The sequence below is a fragment of the Galleria mellonella genome, unplaced genomic scaffold (assembly GCF_026898425.1).
Source record: "Galleria mellonella isolate WM207_F2 unplaced genomic scaffold, CSIRO_AGI_GalMel_v1 utg64, whole genome shotgun sequence".
NCBI classification, from domain to species: domain Eukaryota; kingdom Metazoa; phylum Arthropoda; class Insecta; order Lepidoptera; family Pyralidae; genus Galleria; species Galleria mellonella.
Genome location: NW_026442133.1, coordinates 3867727 through 3891704, shown reverse-complemented (window position 1 = coordinate 3891704; position 23978 = coordinate 3867727). Strand labels below are relative to the sequence as shown.

The 23978-nt window shown below is 30.6% G+C and overlaps 2 protein-coding genes across 3 annotated transcripts in view; one reads left to right on the top strand and one right to left on the bottom strand.

The window, feature by feature from the left end:
* LOC113512478 (lipase member H-A) overlaps nucleotides 1-23958 on the bottom strand; it is a 51790-nt gene extending 27832 nt beyond the window's left edge. Inside the window, exons 1-5 of one of the 2 annotated variants that reach the window (XM_052900034.1) lie at nucleotides 23848-23958; nucleotides 18526-18640; nucleotides 17243-17388; nucleotides 16384-16477; nucleotides 12868-13019 (exon numbers count right to left, since the gene is read on the bottom strand). In XM_052900034.1, coding sequence (XP_052755994.1) covers nucleotides 12868-13019; nucleotides 16384-16477; nucleotides 17243-17388; nucleotides 18526-18617 — 484 coding nt within the window. In that variant the 5' untranslated portion in view covers nucleotides 18618-18640; nucleotides 23848-23958. Of the gene's footprint in view, nucleotides 1-12867; nucleotides 13020-16383; nucleotides 16478-17242; nucleotides 17389-18525; nucleotides 18641-22519; nucleotides 22731-23847 lie in introns of those variants that run through there. The other variant, XM_026896377.3, reaches the window with a different exon arrangement.
* Nucleotides 1797-12434, top strand: LOC113512476 (aldehyde dehydrogenase X, mitochondrial-like). The gene is given in 12 exon segments (XM_026896375.3): nucleotides 1797-1940; nucleotides 3815-3919; nucleotides 5289-5556; nucleotides 6036-6152; nucleotides 6652-6726; nucleotides 6729-6838; nucleotides 7365-7467; nucleotides 8379-8560; nucleotides 9605-9769; nucleotides 11235-11392; nucleotides 11850-11924; nucleotides 12201-12434. Coding segments are annotated over 12 exon segments (1464 nt in total). The 5' UTR covers nucleotides 1797-1910; the 3' UTR covers nucleotides 12277-12434.
* Nucleotides 23959-23978: the final 20 nt, after the last annotated feature.

The following is a 23978-nucleotide window of genomic DNA, read 5'->3' as shown; positions in this document are numbered from 1 at the left end:
TCATAGACTAAACAGTTGGTATTACATTTGTAGATATAATGAGTGAAAGTCTAATGTAGATACTATTATAACACTAATCATAAACATTTATTATTTTGTAACGAAGATAAGTGCCAGAGGGAGACTTTGTACAAAAATCGATCGCTTGGGTACCTCTGTCCCATTCGTGTTTCAACCGTGAAGCAGTTGTGTTTGCATGGCTGTGTTTCGGTTTGAAGGGTGGGATATGGCGTCATTTACTGGGTACAGAGGGCTAACATCTGAGGCCTTAGGAATGGCGACGCCTGGGGGGTATATTGGGCGAAACAGTATACTCTGTTATGTCCATGGTACTGCTCTTTTTTATAGGCGACGGTTACCACTTTCCATCAGGTGGGCCGTCAGCTTGTTTGCCGTTCTAAGTAGTATAAAAAAAGTGTGTTTGTGTTGGTTGATATAGTTACATAACTTATGACTGGATACATAGTGAGTAGGTATATATAATTTTTCTACGTTGATATCAACATTGTTCATAAAACAATTATCTCAGACATATGTAACAAGCACGTGACTATTCCATATAGAATAATTAGACTACTGATAGGTATAGTTTTGCATACTTAAGATGTACACACACCCAAAATATTGATACAACCAAAATATACACTAATTAAAAAAAGAACTAAGTCATACAGTCAATTGTAAATTAAAATAACGTTTTGTAACTACATAACGTACTGAATTATTTGTATTAAAAAAGAATATAATCAATAAATAAACATTACTTGATATTTCCCGTCTTTTATAAAACATATTACACAGCAACTTCTGGTCACAGACTAAGCTAAGCTTATTTATGGATACTAGACAACTAATAGAAATATTTTACTTGTATAAATTTACGCATATTATACGCAATGGAATGGTGATAATTATCTTCGACTGGAACTAAGAAACGAAGCTCCATCTGAATTTCGTAAATTGCATATTAATTTTTTTGAGATGATTTGCCCATACTAGAGAAATGAAAAATAAAACTAATTGGAAAAAAAACACATGAATGACCTAGATGGTCCGACGAAAAAAGGAAGAAACCCCGAATAATATAAAAATATCTGAAAGTAATTATTTTCCAGATGATGAAGCAAGAAAAATAAGCCGGCGTAAAATAATATTTGCCCTCTGTACTATGTTTGCTATTGTACTTAGATGTTCAGTTTTTTTTTTTTGATATACAAAAATAATAAAAATCTATTTTATAAAAATAATATAAATCTTGTAACTATACAGGTTTAGCACTATCTTTGCATATTTAAAGTAATGAAAACAAAATATCTCAATGGTATGTTTTCTTTTTCACGTTTTGCTACTGCGTATTAAGTAACTAGAGACGTATCTACCTACTTATAAAATGTTAAAGAAAATAGTAGATAATGACTACAAATTTTGTGGCTACGAAAATGTTTTTGATTTATTGCTTTTTTTTTTTATATTAGATATGAATTTACAACAAGTCCAAATCATTAAGCAGAAAGAAACAATAACAAACAATTAACAACATAAATTTAAAAGTCGATGTACTGAGCACCGCAGCACCAGTATTCTAGATAACTTCACTCCAGTATATTATTTTAGTTTAAATGTCCGGAAAGAAACGTTATGCTCTAAACAGTAGAGTTCGAAATGGAACAACGGGAAGACAATCATAAACAGAAATATTGTACAAAAGAACAAGTTAGTGGCATATAAACTGAAATACAAAAATCGCTCTTATTCCTTAGATATACGTTCTAAATTTTATTATCCGTATTATATTTAAAGCGTTCTGACAGGCCAAGTTCCATTAGTGAATAAGTTCAGTTCATTGTTATTCGACATAGGGTGTGTACGTGTTTTCTATAAGTTCAATTAGAAGTAAAATTATTATCAAAATGGTGAAAGTAGACGTTAAATATACAAAGGTATGCTATAAATAGTAACATAATAATGATTTTTCAATTTTATAAACTAAAAAACTCATTTTAACAAACTAAAACGTGATAAGATTTATGTTTATGCCGGCTATGCTGGCCGTTCGATAGTGTTTTACCAAATATTTTTTATTAAATTCGTGATTATTTGGTAATTTTTATAAAATAATCATGATATTCTTTAAAATATTTTAATATTTTTATCGTAAGCAGGTACTCACTGAATACATAAAATAGTTATAATAATATTTCTAAACAAATTAACTATTCTATTGTAACAATTAAAATATAGTTTATCCTATCCTTTTATTTATAATATGATAAATGCGAAAGTTTGTATTGTTACAAACTTTGATGGATGGATGTTTGTTACTCTTTCACGCAAAAACTGAATAGTATTGAATGAAATTTGATATACGGGTAGATTATATCCTAACATAACGAAGGAACTGCGGGATACAGTTAGCAATATATTTGTTGTTATATTTGTTGTAAAAATAAAATTGACAAGAAATATATTCTTGATTGAATATTTTTTTTTATGATTGATGATTGGATGCACCTTACACCTAATCTATCTAGGTCATAATATTGTGTGCATCTTTGCTATTTGTCAACAATAATAAATTAGTTATTCAGTTAACTAGATTGCTTAATTCGTTTGTTCTAATAGGTATTTTGTCTGTTCACTCCAAATAGTATTTAATCCAAAATCCACCCACACGTTGCAATTTTATAATATTACCCACGTAAAAAATAAAATTATTGTAAATCTAGTAAGTAGGAGGAAGAAGGAATAGTTAGTAATGATCGCCTCATTGCTATCAATGTGCTCTACTCGTATTAGGTCGACCTCCACGTAGTTCCTCCTGGAAACTATCGTGGTCTTTTCTTTATATATTCATCGCGATGGGCCAACTGACATGCGTTCATGCTCACCTATCATCTCACTGGTGCCCCATATACGTATACCAATGCGCAGATGGGGTTACAATGCCATTAAAAAACCTAGTACTTACCTTAACTAATACTTAACTACAAAAGTAATATTGCCCTGAAATAAAAACAACTTCAATCGTAATAAATATACACACGAAACATGTCGCGGTTTTGACAAACAGACAACATTTCTTAGATATCCTACATTTTAAATATTGCGTATTTACATATAAATTTTATACAACATGCAGTTTTTTGCTCCGCAAATAAACGGTAACTTCACTCTTACAGAGATTAAAATAAGTAAAGTCTGTCAATTTTTGAAAGAATTGTGAAAATTGGTTTAGAATTAGCGACGCGATCGTATAATAAGGTAATTCAAAGTAATTGAGAACCGGTTTCATTTAAAAATAGTTTATAAGTAACCAACTTAAAAGAATAATTTCTTTATAAAAATACTTTATTTTGTCCAAATTATATTTCGTTGAAACCATTACTTCAGGACAATAGTAAATTTAAAACTTTCACGCTGCATGTTTTATGATTTATAAGAGATGGGAATTAACCTAAGCATTTAGTTTCTCGCATAAACATAAATAAATGTTCTCCATACAAACAAAGCCATATAATCAAAATGTATTTTTTTTGTACAACTTATAATGGCAAACAAGCTGACGGCCCACCATATGGAAAGTGGTAACCTTTGTCTATAGACATGAGCGATACCATGGACATAACAGAGTATACTGTTTCGTCTATAATACCCTCCCCACAACCTAATGTATTGCCATTCCTGAGAATTAAGGTGTTACGCCTCCGTATCCTGCAAATTCATTGCCATATCTAACCTTTCAAACCGAAACAGACATGCAAACAATTGCTTTACTATAGACAAACTATTAATTTAATACCTTTCTGTCTTTTAGTTGTTTATCAACAATGAGTGGACGGATGCGGTTAGCAAAAAGACTTTCCCCACCATAAATCCTCAAGATGAAACTGTCATTGCTAATATTGCAGAAGGAGACAAGGTAAGTAAAGTGGACAATTTAGAGGACGAAAATAGAAAACAAATCTGTAATTCGTAATGAACAAAATCACCCACAATCCAGCTCTCTGGACATTCGACAAATAAAAGCGTACATGAGTAAGATCAATACGCCTGATATTACTATACGGTTTAAGACATTTATTTCTCTAAAGATTTACATAAATCATTTAAATGAGAAATTTAAAATTATGAGCATGCACTTAATATCTACTGTTAACGAGCGTAATTTATTAAACATCAACTAAAAATAAAACATAATGTGAAACTACCTTCATTTTATAAAAATTATAAAACATAATGCGACTCGAAACAACAAGTTGCTTATAATGTAAGGGCAATATCTACAATCTTCGGTTAACTGATGGTTAACTTACACTTATTGTACTATTATTTTATTTATTATTTGTCTTATTCTGTATACACTTAAATACGCAATTCACGCATACACATGTATATCACACATTCAAATATTATAGTTAAAAATTATTATTACATTTTGTTGAATATATATAGTAATGTAAACGTCTCTATCAATAAATTTATTTGCCGTTTGTATAGGCGGATAAGGTCCATCTAAAAATATAGTAACGTACCTTTGAACCACTCTACAAAATTTTACAATTGTTTTGAACTAGTTTCGCGATAAAGTTTTTTTTATTATACTTTCAAAGTACAAATAAAAGTCTTTGAAGTCTTGTAACTTACTTTCAATTTACATTTTATTACAAGCAACTTGATTAATATCTATTGAAACTTTAAAATGCCACTTCAGTCTTTTCTTTTTTTTTCCAGTATCAATTCCGTGTCATCAAATTTAAATAACAATATCACGTATATAAACGTTTATTCAAATCCAAAAATAACACAAGATATTTGATAATAATGTTTGTTAAACCTCACATTATCGTCGCACGTGCAATACAATTTACAAACCAAATTTAAATAGATTAGTTTTTTTTTTTTTAACTTTATTGCACGTGTGTTGATGACGCACAGTCATATAGGTATTAAAAAATAAAACAAAAAAATACAAACAAAATTTTCTTGATTAACAGCATTTCATTTTGATAGATAGATGAATAAAAACTTTATTTGTAACTACCTACAATACAGAAGAACAACCATAAATAAACAGGCACAAAAAAGATAGAACAATATTGCTGCATTTTATGCTACTCGAACAATAGTGTAAGCATAAGGAACATTCATGTTCTTAGACACGTGATTCACACCTTTATAAAAAACATATACATAAGTCACTACTTTTATCCCCCAAGTGTTTAGTTTAGTTAATTATTAATCTTAACCTTCAATATTAAACACTGATATACTGAATTTTATCAATTCAGGCTGATGTAGACAAAGCAGTAGCAGCAGCCAAAAAAGCCTTCCACCGGTACTCAGAATGGCGTACCATGGATGCGTCACGACGTGGTCTTCTATTACTTAAATTAGCGGAACTCATTGAATCACAAGCCCGATATCTAGCAGAACTTGAGACCTTAGATACTGGGAAACCTGTTAAAAATGCTGAGTATGATGTGTATTTTTCCGCTTCAGTACTAAGATATTACGCTGGGAAAGCCGATAAAATTTTAGGAAATACAATACCTGCAGGTATGATTTTTTTCTGCTTTACATATTGGGTTAAAAATTATTAATAATGATATTAATAGTAATAAATGTTTACAAATAAAATCTAATATCACAAACAAGTATTCAATAAATCCACCAATAGATCAATAAGCAACAATGCTAGACCTAAACATGTACCGATCAAGGTCCCTTTTTTATAATCACTGTCTCTCTCAGAATTGCCATTTTAATTGCATTAATTAACAGGATAGCTTGATTGAACTTTCTCTAAAAGAGATTCATTTATCATTTATTGTTTTGAACGTATATTACATTTTTATAGTTATTCAAGATAAATGTTGACGTATGCTGTGTACTAGATAATAAGCGTGATCACCATGTAGGAGCAAAAAATGATGCTCCGGATGTTTCTCTGGGCAAGGTCACTAAATTAGTTTTCTTATTAGAAAACTAATTTAGTGTTTATTTACTATATAGTTGATTTTAATTTGTAATTACAGACGGTGAAGTTCTAACCTTTACGTTAAAAGAGCCCGTGGGAGTTTGTGCACAAATCATACCATGGAACTATCCCATATTAATGATGTCATGGAAGATTGCTCCAGCTTTAGCTGCAGGTGATTCTTTTATTGAGAAACATTTTTAGTTTAATGAAGTAATTGCTCTAATATTGAACGCGAAAAGACTATCGTGAATAATGTGATCAGAATGGTACCTAGGGTCTTGCAATTTTCTCGTAAATATCTGATCTTACCCGAATACTCGTATAGCCAATTGTCACTAGTAGGTTTGATATTTTTATTATGCATTATTTCTAAAATACTCAATACGCACGGGTCGATTGTTTTGGTATCATTGAATTAAAATAACATTGGTCCAACATTTATTCGAAATATACTACAATACATCTTCAACGTAATTTTGCAAAAACTGAATGAATTGTGATCTGAGACATATATCTACTGATAAGTTTTATTAACAGCTTGACTCTGTACTTAGAGCAAAGTAGTAGTTACTATTATTTACGCTGTCTTTAGAGTGAGGTCTAATTATATGATGTATTTTCTAAGTACTTTTTTTTTGTGCATTTATAAAAAGACATGTTTGCTACTCAAGGTTGCACAGTGGTGGTAAAACCCGCTGAACAGACTCCTCTGACAGCTCTCGCTGTGGCTACTCTTATTAAGGAGGCCGGTTTCCTCCTGGAGTTGTAAACGTCGTCCCAGGCTATGGGCCTACTGCTGGCGCTGCCCTTACGCATCATCCAGACGTTGACAAAGTTGCATTCACTGGCTCTACTGAGGTACTAATTGCTTAGCGATTACATTATTAACTGCAAAAATAAGCTTAAGCTTTCTAATAAATTATTGAATGGATTTAAATAAAAATTAACAAAGAAAATTAGTTTAAAATAATGTGACGTTATAATATCACACCAGAAAATTTGTGAATTTGAAAATTATTGAATTTCATATTTGAAATAAATAGCTAGCCAACTAGCCAACACTAAAGACATAATGACTTCGTAGTGGCCAAGTATGCTGTTAAGATTCAAAATAAAACTTTCTCTCTCTCTCTCTTAATCTTCTCTCTTAATAACTGGATATTTGATAAAACATTTTGTTTGTTTTCCTGTACAACCAATTAATGTAATCTAACAATAAGTCGATGTATTTGACCTTTGACCAGGATTTACCAAATTTATCTGAAGAAACATGTACTATAAAGAGAAAAGACTTAATGTTTTGTTTGTAGTGAATAAACTCGAAAAATACAAGTAAAATGGATGTAATACATCAACATCATGTATGACACTTATTATCCTTCAGGTCGGTCGTATTATATTGGGAGCTGCTCCTTCTGTGAATCTGAAACGAGTGGCTTTGGAGCTCGGCGGGAAAAGTCCATTGGTGATATTCAATGATGCTGATGGTATAATATTTTTAACACATACTTTATGTTTAACTTAATTGTTTAAGTTTAAGAAGTCTATAGTATTAATTAACTCCCAAATCATTTCATGAACTCTTTTGATAATATTATTTTGAAGTCATAAATAGTTTTTCAAATTTTCTACATTTTAAATCACACTTTACAAATGTTCCAGATTGTGATTTGTGTGTGCGTTCGTATTGCGTGTTCATTTGCTTGGGTACCTATGTCCCATTCGTGTTTCAACAGTGAAGCAGTTGTATTTGCATGGTTGTGTTTCGATTTGAATGGTGGGATATGGCAGTGAATTTACAGGGTACAGAGGCATAACATCTTAGTCTTCAAGAATGGCAAGACATGAGTTAAATAATATACTCAGTTATGTCCATGGTACTGCTCATGTTTATTGGCGCCGTTTACCACTTTCCATCTGGTGAGCCGACAACTTATTTGACATTCTAAGTTACATAAAAATCGTCTTTTTATATTCATGCTTTATTACATATCAAGTAACAAGATAAACTGACGGCTCATCTGATTGAATGTGGTACTCGTTGGTTAAAGAAATGAACAGTACCATTGACGTAATAGATTACATAGTGACGTCCATGGTTCCAGTCATGTATTGCTATTCCTAAGAACTAAAGTATTATACCTCTATTATCCTATAATTTCACTGCCATATTTCACCCTTCAAACCGAAATACAGCCTTACAGGTACAGCTGTTATGCAGCAAAAAATCGAGTAAAACAGTGTAACAGTTCACATGAATTTTCATTAATGTATTTCGTTATATATTCATTATTTATTACGTAGTTACACTCTTATATATTATAATTTATGAATCGAGTTATGCTTTAGAATTAATTTATATATAAAATTTAAAAAAATCTCTTTACTGTCTTTCCAGTGGAAAAAGCAGCTCAAATTGCACACGCAGCTGCTTTTGAAAATGCAGGACAGTGCTGCTGTGCTGGTACCAGAACTTATGTCCAGTCCGGCATATACGACCAATTCATTGCGAAGGCAGCTGAAATCGCTAAGAAGCGGTCCGTCGGAAATCCCTTCGAGAATGTTCAACAGGGACCTCAGGTGTGAAAGTTATTTTTTACTCACTAGCTTTTATTTACGACTTCACCTATATGACAAGATTCATCGATCAGAATAAAAGCCTATGTCCGTCTCCAATCCAGTATAAGTATACCAAATTTCATAGTATTTTTCATATTTCATAGTAACAAACAATCAAACTCATTTTCAAATTTATAATATTAGTGAGGAATTTTATTACAAAGAATGATAGCCGAAGCGAATTTACATTAAAAGAAGTTGAACTAAGTACCAGTATTGTCAATGATATCATATCTCTGCATGCAGGCGAGCGATCTTTAAAGGATTTAGTGTGATAACAGGTATAATACCCTATAATTGATGTAATTACATTAAGAAGTTACAGCACAGATAATGACTTTCATAAATATCTTTAGATAAAACTATCTAATCAACAACCTTTTACCGTTTTAAGCGATTTATTACGTTTTTTAACACTATACTCCATCTAGATGTCTGTAGATTATAGATATATCCTCTTCCATATGATTTTTATAACGTTTTCATTTATACAAACCTTGTCATGACAATTACAAATACTTCAATATGAAGCGTGAAATATGATAATGAAATTATATTATGTATAACGAACGAGTAATAACAACTGTTAATTCTTTTTATACAAATATAAACTGCAGATGTTTGCAGTTTTGCTTCATTTATTCTATTGTTTCGACTTACAGACATACGATATACTGAAATGGACAGTAAGATAATAATTGGTCGAAAATACTGAATGGGCAACTATCCAAAAACTTACTGTACTAAAAATTGTTTGTAGTCGCCAAACTATTAAAATTACGAATATTTTGTTTTAAATTCTACATACAATCTTATAGATTATTCTAGTTAGACTAAGTATTATGTCTGCCATAATCGTAGACTACCTTATATAATAATTCACACAAAACGCGAAACCGCGGGATATGACTAGTAGGATGTATTTGACGATGACCGGCTACAAACAAGTTTCATAGATAATAAAAAATGCACAAATTATAATAAAGAAAATAAATATTTTTCCAGATCGACAAAGAGATGTACAATAAGGTGCTTGCCTACATAGAGGCGGGAAAGCAAGGAGGCGCAAGATGTATTGCTGGCGGTGACAAGCTAGGAAATAAAGGATACTACATTCAGCCCACCGTCTTCGCTGATGTCAAGGATGATATGAAAATAGCTAGAGAAGAGGTAAGATTCAATTCTTTTTTTATAATATCAATCTACTTTCTATTCCAAATTGCATAAAAAGATATGGTGAATGTTCCAAGTTTGATCTAACTTCCGCAGCAAACGCCTAAACTGAGTTAATGATTATATCTTCGATGCTTATTCAATAAATATGGAAAATATGTCACCGATATAGAATATATATATAATAAATATATAAAAGTTAATTCTGCGGAGATAGAATTAATTGTTTTAAAGAAACTTTTTGATTTAGTTACCAAAGTTATACTATCATCATCATTTTCCTACCCTTATCCCAATTATTATATGGGGTCGGCGTAATGTTTTATTCCATATTACAAAAAGATTTGGCTTAGTTTTACGACTGGTCGCCTGCCTGACGTCAACCCTCTTTGGGTTATATAACCAAAGTTATACTATATTACTATTAAAGAGGTCAAAAGAAGAAAACAAAATAGCTCAACAAGCAGCATTGTATTAGAGGTTTTTTTAATAAGGAAATAAAAGGTTAAAAATGCCGCTTACTATGTATAAATTGTATTGTATTGTAAAATCTTTATTATACATAATTTATACTGAATACATTAAAAACTTAATATACAATTTGTACATACAATACAATACAATAAATATTTATATCTCATATATCATGTACTGACTGAGAGAGAAGTCAAAAGTTTTATAGCCGGTCTAAAATGGCCACTTGACTCATTGACTGACTTCCTAACTCACAACTCATTTACGAAACGGCCTAATAACCTAATAGTATGTTTAAGGATTTCACTATTATCTACAGAAGTGGCAACTGGCGAGTTTGCATACAACGAGTTATCAAAATGATAGTGCATTAGACTTGATCTGATGATAAAATCTAGATAAATTTTTTCTAATACAACTACATACCACTTCTATGATTCAATAATATATCGTCCTTGTCATATACGAAGGTTTCATACATAGTTTATCGAACGACGACTTGACGACAATCATTTGTCAATGATCTAAACATGTTTGCTAGTTGGCTACTAGCTAGCTGAGATTCAATCTTGGAATTGAAAAATATTGGTCAACTGAGTAGTCCATTTATTAAACGTTTTATTTTTACAATTTTTTTTTTATACTACATCAAATGGCAAACAATCTGACGGCCCACCTGATGGAAAGTGGTAACCTATAGACATGAGCAGTAACCATGGATATAATAGAGTATACTGTTTCGCCCATGATAACCCCCATGCATTGCCATTCCTGAGGACTCAGGTGTTATTCCTCTGTACCCAGTAAATTCACGCTATATCCCACCCTTCAAACTATAACACAGCCATGCAGACACAACTGCTTTACAGTTGAAACACAAATGGGACAAAGGGCAATCGACTTTTGTACAAAGTCTACCTCTGGTAAATGTACATGTCATTGTAAAGATAAAACCATTATTATACAAATATTTTTTTTTTGTTAACAGATCTTTGGCCCCGTACAAAGTATTTTCAAATTCGAGACTTTAGAAGAAGTAATCGATCGGGCCAACGACACAAACTATGGACTTGCATCTGGTATTATCACAAACGATATCACAAGAGCCTTAACTTTCGCTAAGCATGTAAAATCTGGATCCGTTTGGTAAGTTCTTTAAAGAATAAAACTAAATAATAACTTCTTTATAATACTAACAGTTCCATAAGTGATGGGCAATCCTGTACATTTTTCTCACTCAAAATATCAAACCCACATCACTGACATTTACGTACTATAAATGTAAAAGTGTGTTTGTTTGTTATCGCTTGACTAAAGGCTAGACCATATGGCATTTGGTATACACGTGCTATTTAGTATGGAGAAAGATATAGTCTACCTTTTATTTCAATTGATGAACACATCCAAGCCATTCGAACGAAGTCTTGGGTACACATGGAACATGAAAAACTGTACGAAAATACTGTACGAATATATACGGAACCTCCCTAAAATAAATGAAATTTGGTAGATAAAAAAGTACTCAGATAATTGTCTCTCATATATATAAGTAATTAGACATGTATTCAATATGTATGTTTATTATCATTCTTCATTTTTGCAGGATAAATACATATGACCATTTAACAAGTCAAACTCCATTCGGTGGTTTCAAGGAATCCGGCCTCGGCAGGGAGTTGTAAGTTTGCCTTACGTTATTATTAAATCAAAATAACTATCGTTTCAATAATTATAAATGTTTGTTTCAATTTATATTTTACATAATGATTACTTATTAACTAATTGAATTCTAATAATAAATAGAATAATATATCTATGTGCTTTCACAATATTGAATTCATTAAATTAAAACTAAAATTTTGAACCTAAATCAATTATATAATATATACAAAAATAAGTGAAATTGCTTTTATTGATAGAGATTTTTATTATAACCATGTATTTAATTTTTCAGAGGAGAAGATGGTATCAATCAGTATTTAGAATGCAAGACTGTAACATTGAATTTGCCAAAAGTGTCCCAATTTTAAACGCCATATTTTCACCTGTCATACAAAACCTGATAACCTTATGTATTATTAATAAGTAAACTATGTGTGCCTGCTTATATTTTGTTATTTTTTACTACATTTACATAAAAACGTTATTGTAATACTAATGGCTGTTAATTAAATACTTGATTTTTCAATATTTCTTCTTATTTTCGATTCTATTCTCGTTATTGTAAAAATAAAAAAAATTAACAAGTAACCCAATAAAATTCGTCATAATTGTAATAATTCTTTCATTCCAATCGAATAGAACTGATGAAGCATTTTTTCGTGTAACAAAATCGTTACTATTTTGGCAACCCTTTTACTATTCGTATAATTTCAATGCTAACGAAAAATTACTTTTTTCATACGACAATTTAGATGCAAAGTCAAATTCTCCCAAGTTCTCTACGTATAACTAGTATATAAACAATATTATTTTTAATAATGAATAATTTTTTTCTTATCTTTAATATAATATTAAAGAAAATAGGCAGTTTGATAAATTTTAGAATAAATTAGGAAGTTTATCCTAAAATTTGCCTCAAGACCGACTACGAGGTTGTTATTAAATAAATGAAGACTTACCAACAATTTTGTACTGTTTCTCTGTAAGATGATTGGATATCATGCCACATATGTGCGCTCCGAGAGAATGACCGACACATGTGATCATCTTGGCGAGGGCTCCAGCCTGCGTTATTTGAGAGTACAGCTGTGCAGTGCATTGCGCTGTTAATCTGAAATGACCAAAGTTTGGATTTATTAAAAACATGGGTGTATCTAATATCTACTTTATGCAATTGTATCTTTATTAATATTATAAAAATAAAAGTGAGTTTGTTTTTTACTAAACAGCGTCATAATGGTTTAAATTTAATATACACGTACCACAAAGGATTGAAAAGGATATAGGCTACTTTTTTTTCAGTCAATGAACATATACCGATCACACGGACGAAGTCGCGGGTAAAAACTAGTTAATTATTATAATTAATTTCCTGTAGCTGTCTAAGTATGGTATTCTTGCGCTAAACGCTGCACATAAAATAACCTGTGGTGATAAAATAAAATTTTGTTTTATTGGTGTAATTGAAATAGTACCTGCACTATTGGTATATACTGGTGGGACATTAGTGAGGAATATTGGATGGGGATGAAAGTATATTGTGACGAATTCAACATCAATGGTTGCCAAGGATAACCGCATGGAGGTCCACCTGATAAGATATACTGCTAGCAATGGGACTATTAGACCCTGTACTAAAAAATCCTTCCCTCGTAGTAATAATATAAGAATGTATTACCCCTTCTCATGGCAATATGTATTGAATAACATCTAAAACTAAGCTATCTGATCAATATAGTCATAGGCTTATCTCCTCCTTTAACCCTTAAATACCTGAAGTTTCTAATTTGATACCGGGGTTATGAATCGCATTAGGCGCCTACAATCGATTTTATTTTAATATTTGGCTGTTTACATGTTATCAAATGTTTTTTTCAAAATAAATATATAAAAATATAGTTTTGATTATTTCAGTATTTTTTACTATTAGTTAACACAGTAAAGGGTACACTTATATATTTTTTAATTTGATTTAAAAATCAGGATTTTAAGGGTTAAAGGTAGAAAACCCGTGTCAGTAATAAGTTGCTGAATTGTTATAATTTATTTAAATTACCCATAATAATTATAAAATTTTTCCATATTATCAAGTACGTTATACTAAGTCTGTGGGTGTTATAGATGTTGTGTTCACTACGTTGACGTACAATTTTATTTCAATGTAGTCAATTACATTTCATCTAAATTTGTTCAGCTATAACAGATTTCAATGAAAATTTTCACATAGAACGTATCATTTTATACCAGTTTTACTTTCTCTTGAGATGGTTTATAATCAATGTCGATGCGTAATCTTAAGGTCAAGATCAGTGTTTATATATATATATATATATATATATATATATATATATATATACTAGCTGGCCCCGCAAATTTCGTACCGCTTAACCACAGACAATTGGGGGGAAGGGATTGTTAGTAATGCGGGCTACCAATCCAATTGCTAACAATATACCCTGTCAAGTTGACCTCCACGTGGTTCCCCCTGAAAACCATCGTGAATAATTCTTGTTGAATTCGTCACGATGGACTAACTGACCTGCTTCATCCTCACATATCATTTCTCATTGGTGCCCTGCCGGTGTATACCGATAGCGCAGACGGGGTTTACCATTTCATTATCACCCATTAAAAAAAAACCACAGACAATTTGTGTTTGACTAATGTTACCATCATATAATTATTGACATCAATATTTATACCATACTATTTTTTTTTGCAATGGATGATAATGAAATGGCAACTCCGCCTGCGCTAACGGTATACGCTGGCGGGGCACCAGTGAGAGGTGATAAGTGAGGATAAAAGGGCAGATCAGTTAGCCTATCGTGATGAATACGCTTGGAATTCAACACGATAGTTTCCAGGGGGGACCACGTGGAGGTCGACCTGATAGGGTATATTGTTAGCAATGAGACTGATAATCCGCATTACTAACAATCCCTTCCCCCCCTATACCATACTATCGACACTTAATTTTTTTGCCTTTCCGGAACATCTCCACTTGAACTTTATGTAATAGTATTAAAGTTTAAATTGAGTTAAAAGTATTACGAATCGTTTGTATAGGAGTATAGAAAAATGTTATTTTTAGACTTTTTTAGGCAATTTTTTAAATTTTCTCTTCGTAAGACCATCCTCATAGTACAAGGAATATTCTAAAGAAATAATTAGCGAAATCGATTTAGCTGTTGAGATTTGCGCTTAGCAACACATTCAGCGATTCATTTTTATATTATATATATATATATATATATATATATATATATATATATATATATATATATATATATATATATATATATATATATATATATATATATATAATATACAATTCCTAAACAAATTTTCTTGAAAAAATTCTTAAATGATTTTAAAAATTCTTTCGCCTATATTATGCTGCATTATTAGCTGTAACATGGAATGAATTTTATTTGCAACCCATGCGAAACCGGGGCGGGTCACTAGTGTATTATATATTTTAATTAAAGACCATAAAATCTACCATATCTACGGTATCATATAAATAATAATTAGTTCCACCTGCAAATTATCTCCGTCACTTTCTCTTTGATCGTTGCGAACTTTTACCATAACGTCACGGAAATTGGTCGAGTGAAACATTTGTAACATATAGAATGTAGGCTAATTAACATAATATTAAAAGAGATTTAACTTTAATTTATTGTGTAAGAACTGTCAGTTTTATTTTTAAAACTTATGTTTATTTTTTAACAACAAACATAGTAAGTTTATAAGGTTTCCCGTTATACATATGTAATAGACAGCTGTCAGTTTCTTTTATAATTATTAATTATGGACTTTATGAGAATCGTATAGATATCGTATTTTTTTTAAATGATATATATTTTTAACTCACGCATCGTTTATTTATTATTAATTATTTTTACTTAAAAGACATATTACTTTTATAATCAATCATAATTACCAATTATATATTTAAATAATTTTCATTAACAATTATAATTAATAATTTTCCGGGGCTTCAGGTAGGTTAAGGCCAGTTCTGGGGGTCTACTATGAAATTCAATTCCGAATTTTCGAACTCAATTTCATGTTTTTGTTCCAACAAACCGAAATCAGTGCAGTAAATGGAGTTTAACATTTCGTCATAAATTCTACCATAATAAGTTCAAAGAAACAATATATTAACATTTTTAAACGGTATGTTACGAGTATATTATATAATTTTAACATCAAATTCATGCTTCATTCAGCACCGAAATTTCGGAAAATATTTCACGGTAGGCCCTCTGATTACATAATGCGAAAGTGAGGATACAGATGGCTTAACATCATAGGCATCAACCTTATCGATTGTTAAAGAAATTATCAAAACCAGTTCAGAATTGATGGCATACTTGCGTAATATAGCCACAAAAAATACAGATGAAACTATAATCTTTACGTTTTGGTAGTCGCTTAAAAAGTAATATATTTTTGTATGGACTTACTTCATATTGGAGAGTGATGAGAGGTAACATGGAAACCGGGATAGCGGCGACCAGTCCACCATGAACACGTTGTAATCTTTACGGGACAGATATGCTGTAAAACATTAATCACATAAACTTTGGGCCTATGAACTCCCAATATTCACTGCAATAGCAAAAAATCTACTCTGATTACTAGATTAGGTATTAGAATCTTGATATTTATTTATTTATTTTCATTTTATCCCACTTTGCCTTTTCTACAAGTAAGATCCTCAAGAACCACATATATTTATCTATACATTTTCAACCGACTTTAAAAAGAAGCTGTCAATTCGGTAGAATCTTTTTTTCATTTTTATGTTACGTCATGATTCTGTCAGTTGTAAACCGATTTGAAAAATTCTTTTTTATCTGAATATGCCTTTAGATTGATCCCATAGAAATTTTATCAAAACTTGTTCTGTAGTTTTATTTTTAAATCAAAATAACAGGTTTTTCCATAATTAAAGCCTGTTTTTTTTTGTGGAACAAGATCTTAAATTATTATAAGATCATATGGTTATGCGAATTTCCATATCTTTATAGTATTATTTTTTTTATATGAAAAATAAAAAAATTAATAGATAGGTACAAGACAAGTACCTAATATTTTTTTCGATCTTTACTCAATATGCAAGCGAAGTAATGTTTACTTTCGAAATATATTGCCGCTATATATTCTAAAAGTATATTAGTATCTACAGTGTTGTTGTAATTTTAATGTATTTATATTCATAGATTTATATTCATTCTGTACCGTCAAAAGTGTGTAACTGTTATATAAAATCCTTAACTGTCCCATTGTTACTGTAAGTAAAATTTCAAATTTAATGATTACCATCACGTATAAAGGTCATCGGTGTCTTCGAATAGGTGCCATTGAAGCCGTGGATGATAAGAACATTTTTTCTGGTCTTCTTCCAGCCGTGATCCTTGAGGTGCCTCGTATGACGGACGTCCACCCATTGTTGGAATGGTCTCTCCCTGCTCACGAAATACTGATATACATAAATAAGAAATAGACCAAAATTATATAAAAATTAACAAAACCCAAAACGCACCGATAGCATTCATGAAATCGATAAGTTCTTTGAGAAAACTAACTTCATACATCTTACTATAATTATAAAGGTGAAAATTTGTAAAGACACTTGGATGATTGGTTTTTTTCTTAGTACCTAACGGATATATATTAAATGGTAACCTGGATTGCACTATCAATTATCCGTCACTGTAAACATTATACTACATTTGCAGGGCACTGGTGAGAGATTAATAATGAGAATGAAAGCAGGCTAGTTAACCCATCGTAAGGAAGTCGACAAAATTAACCACGATGGTTTCCAGAAGGAACCTCGTGCATGTCGACCTGACAAGGTGTATTGCTAGCAGAGGAGCTGTTAGGCTCTATTACTGACAATCTCTTTTCCCTTTGGACAAGACATAATCTATATACCGTATTGAAACATAGATTACATTTTGCCATAATTTGAACAAACAAAACCATAAGAATAATTCTTATAAGTATATGAAATTAATTTTAAACTTTGACAGGTCACCTGAATGTGGTTTGTAGTTCAAATTTCAAAATATATTTTTTTATTTCATCGCATCCTTGGAAAATATGTATCAGCAAATATATTTTGTGCACATACCAATTGCATATTTACAACATAGTAAACTAGAATAATTAAATCACTTTGATAATGAGTCATCATTTGCTAATTGATATTTACAGGTCTTAATACTGTTCAACGTCTGTAACGTAGATGATATTTTAGAAATATTTTTAAAAAACATATCCAAAAGTGTCTGTACTTGCATGGCTATATTTTAGTTTGAATATGACAGTGAAATCCAAGGTACCGGGTACTGACTTAACATATAGGCGTAACATCCTAGTCCTTGTCAAGAATCGTGGGTATTATAGTATGTTCTATAATATCCATGGCGATATAATGGTGGTGCATGCCTATAAGCGACAGTTACAACTTTTCTTTAGGTGGACCGTCTCGTTTGTTGCTTATTTACTGGCAGGTGCATACATTAAAAAAAAAACTATCTATAAAAAAAGACAATCGATAAAAAAAAAAAACATAAGAACAATTGAATTTTACTTACGGAGTAAACATATAGAAGTTGATCTCTCCATTCGGACACTGCCAGTCCCGTTTCATTACACATCTAAAGTAACGGAAGTCTATCATAGACATTAAACTGCCTTCTGCTTCTGGTACTGAAAATAAAAAAATAATATGTATTTATTTATTTATTTATTTACACTTTATTGCACCATTTATAAAATAGTAAATACATTTAACTGTAATAGGAAATGATACAAAAGGCGGTCTTATGGCTAAGCAATCTCTTCCAGACAACCTTTGGGTAGAGGACATTGAGAAAAGAAAGAAAAACAAAGAGTAGTTGGGCCTTATTACATATAAACAAATATATAATATATTAATATTAAATACCTATAATATATTACTAATAAATAATATAATACTATTAAATACCTAATAATTTTATTTATATATCAATCACTAATCAAAACATATAATAAAATCGTAACTGGTCGCTGTCTGTATCATATGCTTTATGAACGCAATAGAACCTAAAACAATGATTTTTAGAACTTTTGTCTATTTATCTGTACGTTTGTGCACGCTAATCTTAGAAACGGCTTAATCGATTTAAATGCGGTTTTCACTAATGCGTTGCGGTTTACTATTCTTAACATATAGTGTTTGTTTTATTTCAATTGGTTCATAATTAAAAAAGTTATATAAATCTAAAGAATCACACATAAAATCCTATAAAATAACCACTCAGTTGAATTGGCCGAAACTTTATGAAGGTAGATTATATATAATATTTTAACACATAGGATATTTTATATACCGATACACGCGGGCAGCGCCGCGTGAAACGGCTAGTTTAAAATAATAATACTCGACAATTATAAACTTGTCTTTGATCGTGAGTATGATACCTACTCGATTGTGACCATATTCGACTCGGTTCCATACTTATTTTCTTAAGATTGAAAGTACATTCTTTAAGAGCAACATCTCTAAACAAAAATGAACTCTAAAACTACAACGTTTAGAATTATTTTTACTTTCTAGGGCGAAAACAATATAACCTACCAATATACCTTGGAGCCGATATGTGCACCTTAACAGCGTCTAAACTCATGAATGATGATAAAGACTTGACTCTAATAAAAAGCCAGAAATTCTTCGCATCTTGTACCAATTATATTGCTTTTTATCGTAACTTATCATATACAAAATAAACCATATATAAAGAAAAGGATATTCAGTACCTAAATGGAAATCTAAATAACGTAACAAATTTTAAAATAAATACGAATCTCTTAATATAAATATTACATATTTATTAATGTATATACAACACTACGTTCCATGTTGTACGATTACCACTTTTCACTATACTTTCCATCGGATGTATCGCCAACTTATTTACCGTTTTTGATCGTATAAAAAACGTGTTTGACATCTTTTGATATCGGTCAAATCTCAAGAAAATTTAAGATCTTGTCTATAATATATCTTACATTGGACCTACTTCCTTTTATAAGAATGAATTCTTCTGTATTCTGTTCTATATATAATTTATTATTTTATATATTTGTCTAGTAAATTTAAAAAAGAAAAGTATCTTAAAAATTCCTGGTAGCATGTTCAGGATTTAAACGAAGTGGCCTAACTGCCCCAACCACTTTCACTGTCTGTTATAATTATTGCTAGGGTTGACCACCGTTGCGAATACTTTGCGAACCAGTTGTTTTTTGCTTCCTATTATAATACTATCTTTGACTTGTGACATTGTCCATGTGACCAGAGTTTGTTGATTGATTAGGATATAAGTAGCTCACGTCCTCCCACTCCAACCGAAATACTATACAAAGATGTATCAAATTTTACGATGTTTGATTGAGCTGTTGATGCACCAAATGGTTTTCACACTTATAATATTAGTGAAAATTAACAGTGGGTATTTAAAGGTTAATATGTATAATCGCTGTTATAATTTATTGAAGAAAATTAACAGATGTACGTGGCGCATAACTATTTCTTATGACCGTCCATGTAGAAGGCCTATATTCAGTGACAAAAACAAACAGCCGAAATTATGACAATAATAACACTGTTTGCTAAAGTATCAAATATCCCTAAATTAACTTAATCCCCGCTATTATATTTATATGAAACAGAACAATAATTCGTTTATCAGTCTTTAAATAAACTTATATTTTTAACAAAAAACCCTCCTGTAATTATCTAATTGTTTTAAGGCATTCAGATAGTAAGCAACACTTTTAATAAAGGAATTAGTTATCAAAATCAGTTTGTTCGATCGTCAAAGATATCACGTAATATTAACAAAAAATGTAAACAGATTTGAGAACCTACATCTTTTTAAATTGGTTAAAAATATTAAATATAAACCCGTTTTATAGTTGCGAATTAATGACAGGTGCATCGTTTTAATTTTATTTATGGTGAGAACCGCGAATAGCGTGATTGGAAAAAAATGAGATCACGAACAATTGTGATGATTTGCTCTCTTTTTAGTTAATAAAAGAAAGCTGGTTTGTATACTTTTTCACTTTTACTTTCGACCAATGATTACCATAATATTGAGTAATCGATTATTTTACATTTTTTTAATACGAACCTTTAGTAAAAAATCGATTTTCTAGACTCGATTATGAAAAGTCGTTCTTGAATTTGAAATTCTTGAAAATTAATCTAAGTATTAAATAATGAGAAATCATGATATATACTTAAATTAATAGTTCAATCATACTACCGTTAATCTTCCAATGCTCGTAAAAGTAAAAAAAAGAAACTATATTACCTAGTTATGTTTAGAGCATTTATTGTTAACCACGTGTAAAAAAATATTAGATAACATAATAAATCTATAATTTTAAGTCTAAAACAAACAAATTTAATTACTAATTTTTGTCTTCATTTAGATATCTTAATAATATTTATTATATTACAAAATATATATTACTAGGCGCCTTTACTCAATATATAAAGTGGCAATATATAAGATTGGCGTTTTGCGGGTAGTTGGTATACGCACAGTAAAAATTTGAGCTCCTCAATTTAATTTAAAATTATAGAAATTAAATGTATATGGTACATACGTGCTAATATTGTACAATAGTCACCTCTGCACCTAATCCTCTCACATTTCACAACCTCTGGATAACATAAGTGTCAGCAATGGATCTATACAACAAGTTGTCGAGTAATATGGAGGAACTTAGTCATACATTCCAGAGCCGTATGACACAATATGAAGAAAACTTGAAGAGTTTCTATAAAATACACTATGTAAAAAAATGCCAAGTGTCTAATAAAAGTGTGCAAAGAGGCCACTTTTTTCGGAAGCATACTTTTTCTAAAAGAATCTATTAATAGTACAACTTAGTTCCCAATTCAGATGTAAATAAAAAATGCACATATATTGAAATCTCTATTAGATGCTAGTAATAAGATCACAATTTCTCCTACGCATTGTACTGCTCACCAGAGCATAAAATCGGTTAACTCGGAACGTTCTGATGCTTTGGAATGGTATTAATAAATATAAACAGTAATACAAAATACAACAAAAAATATTAGTTTTAGTTTAAATAAATTGTTATATTTTAATTAATCATCGATTCATAAAGCAATAACAGTGCCTTAAAATGTATCTATATAGGAACAGTACTTTTTAGCTCTATTTTTTCAGTGCACTTACATTGTTATTCTCATATTAATAAAGTTTTGTGTTAAATTATATACACTATAAACTTATTTCAATATTTACAAAATATATATTACTAGCTTTATCACGCGCCTTTACCCGCGAAAATCAATATATAAAATATTCTATGTTAGTGAAATAACCTACCCGTGTACCAAACTTGATTCAAATACGTTTATTCGTTTTTGCGTGTTTATACATCCATTCCTCGTTACAAACGTTCGCATTTATTATATTAAAAATAGAAATCAATTAATGTAGAGGACAAAGATTTCCTTAAACCATCTAAAACTTTTAAAATACGAAATTATAGGAAACTTACCAACTTCTGTATACATAATTAATATTATAAACACTGATATTCCACACTTAAATAAAAACATATTGGCACACGAATTGTCTTATTTTTTAATTACTGTTTTAAATAAATTCTCAAAACACTTCACATTATAAACTTAACAAACAATTACGAGATCTTGTTTAGAAAGCACCGGTTTATCGCATACATTTTGCCGCCACGATTATGGGAAAGACGCGCGCCTACTAAAGTATTGGAGCACATTACGGCTATGCTTCTGTCCTGGTCACATTCTTTTAAGTATCCTTTCATCTCTTAACATATACCTGTCGACAGTGAAATGTTAATGCCTGTCCCTGACCGCGACAAGCCAAAAAAAAGTAAAATTTAACAGATTTGCATACGTAAAAAAATTAAGAATTATTTATATTGATGAGACTTTTAGAGTTGTTTAAATCGACGCCACTTTAATAACTATAACTTTTTTCACAGTTTGAGTTAAATTCCTGTCGAAATAATAAAAAGATTAAAATACTTTTTAAATATTGAAAATAAAAAAAATAATGTACCTATTTTTTATGAGTTTCTTGCATAGGAGTACAAGATCTTACACTACCATGCATACAAATTATAAGTACCACTATTTCTATCGTGCGTGACTTCCAAGATTAAATTATAACATAAATATTAGAAGAAATACACAACTAACATTTCACTATATTTCTTTACAAAACTAACATGGATTTAAAATCTAAAAAACCTAATCGATTTCAAAATGTAAATATTAAAATTAGTTTAGATACCTCTTACCAAAGCAATCTTTATCCTACTTTCAAGGTGTATCTGTACCATTTAGTCGCGGCGTCAACGGTTTAGGCCAGGATTTGTTCATTAATCAATTATCTTCGGCCGCTCAATTGAGACAAAATCAGAAACTGCTGCTAAGAACCAGCCAAGTACCAGCACCAGTACCAGCCGATTGTTCTAAAGTCGATCGTTGCACTATAGTTAAATATCTAGGTTATATAGAGATGACGTACTAAGAAAGGCTAGATTTCAGACTCTGGAACATTTGTACAGAGGGGTTAGCTTATCAGTGTTCTACAGAATACACTTTGGAGAGTGAGCGCACGAGCTGCACGATATAATCTTACCATATTCTTTCTACAATCGAATTACGAATAATAAGCAGAAGTAGAAATTCCACACATCCTCACGAAGGGATTCCACTCTTCATTTCTAAAGCGATCTGCTAAAGAATGGAATACATTTCATACTATTAATATGATAATGTTTCTGTAGATATACAATCTGGCACTCTTCGCTCCATACTAGATCTTATCATCACTTACCAACAGGTGAAGTAAGATCAAGTGCAAACCGATCTTGTATTCGTAGATATAAAATTCACTCAAAAATAAATAAAGGCGAAATGACAACAAACATTTTCCTACAATAAAAATTTTATACAAAAAATTCATTT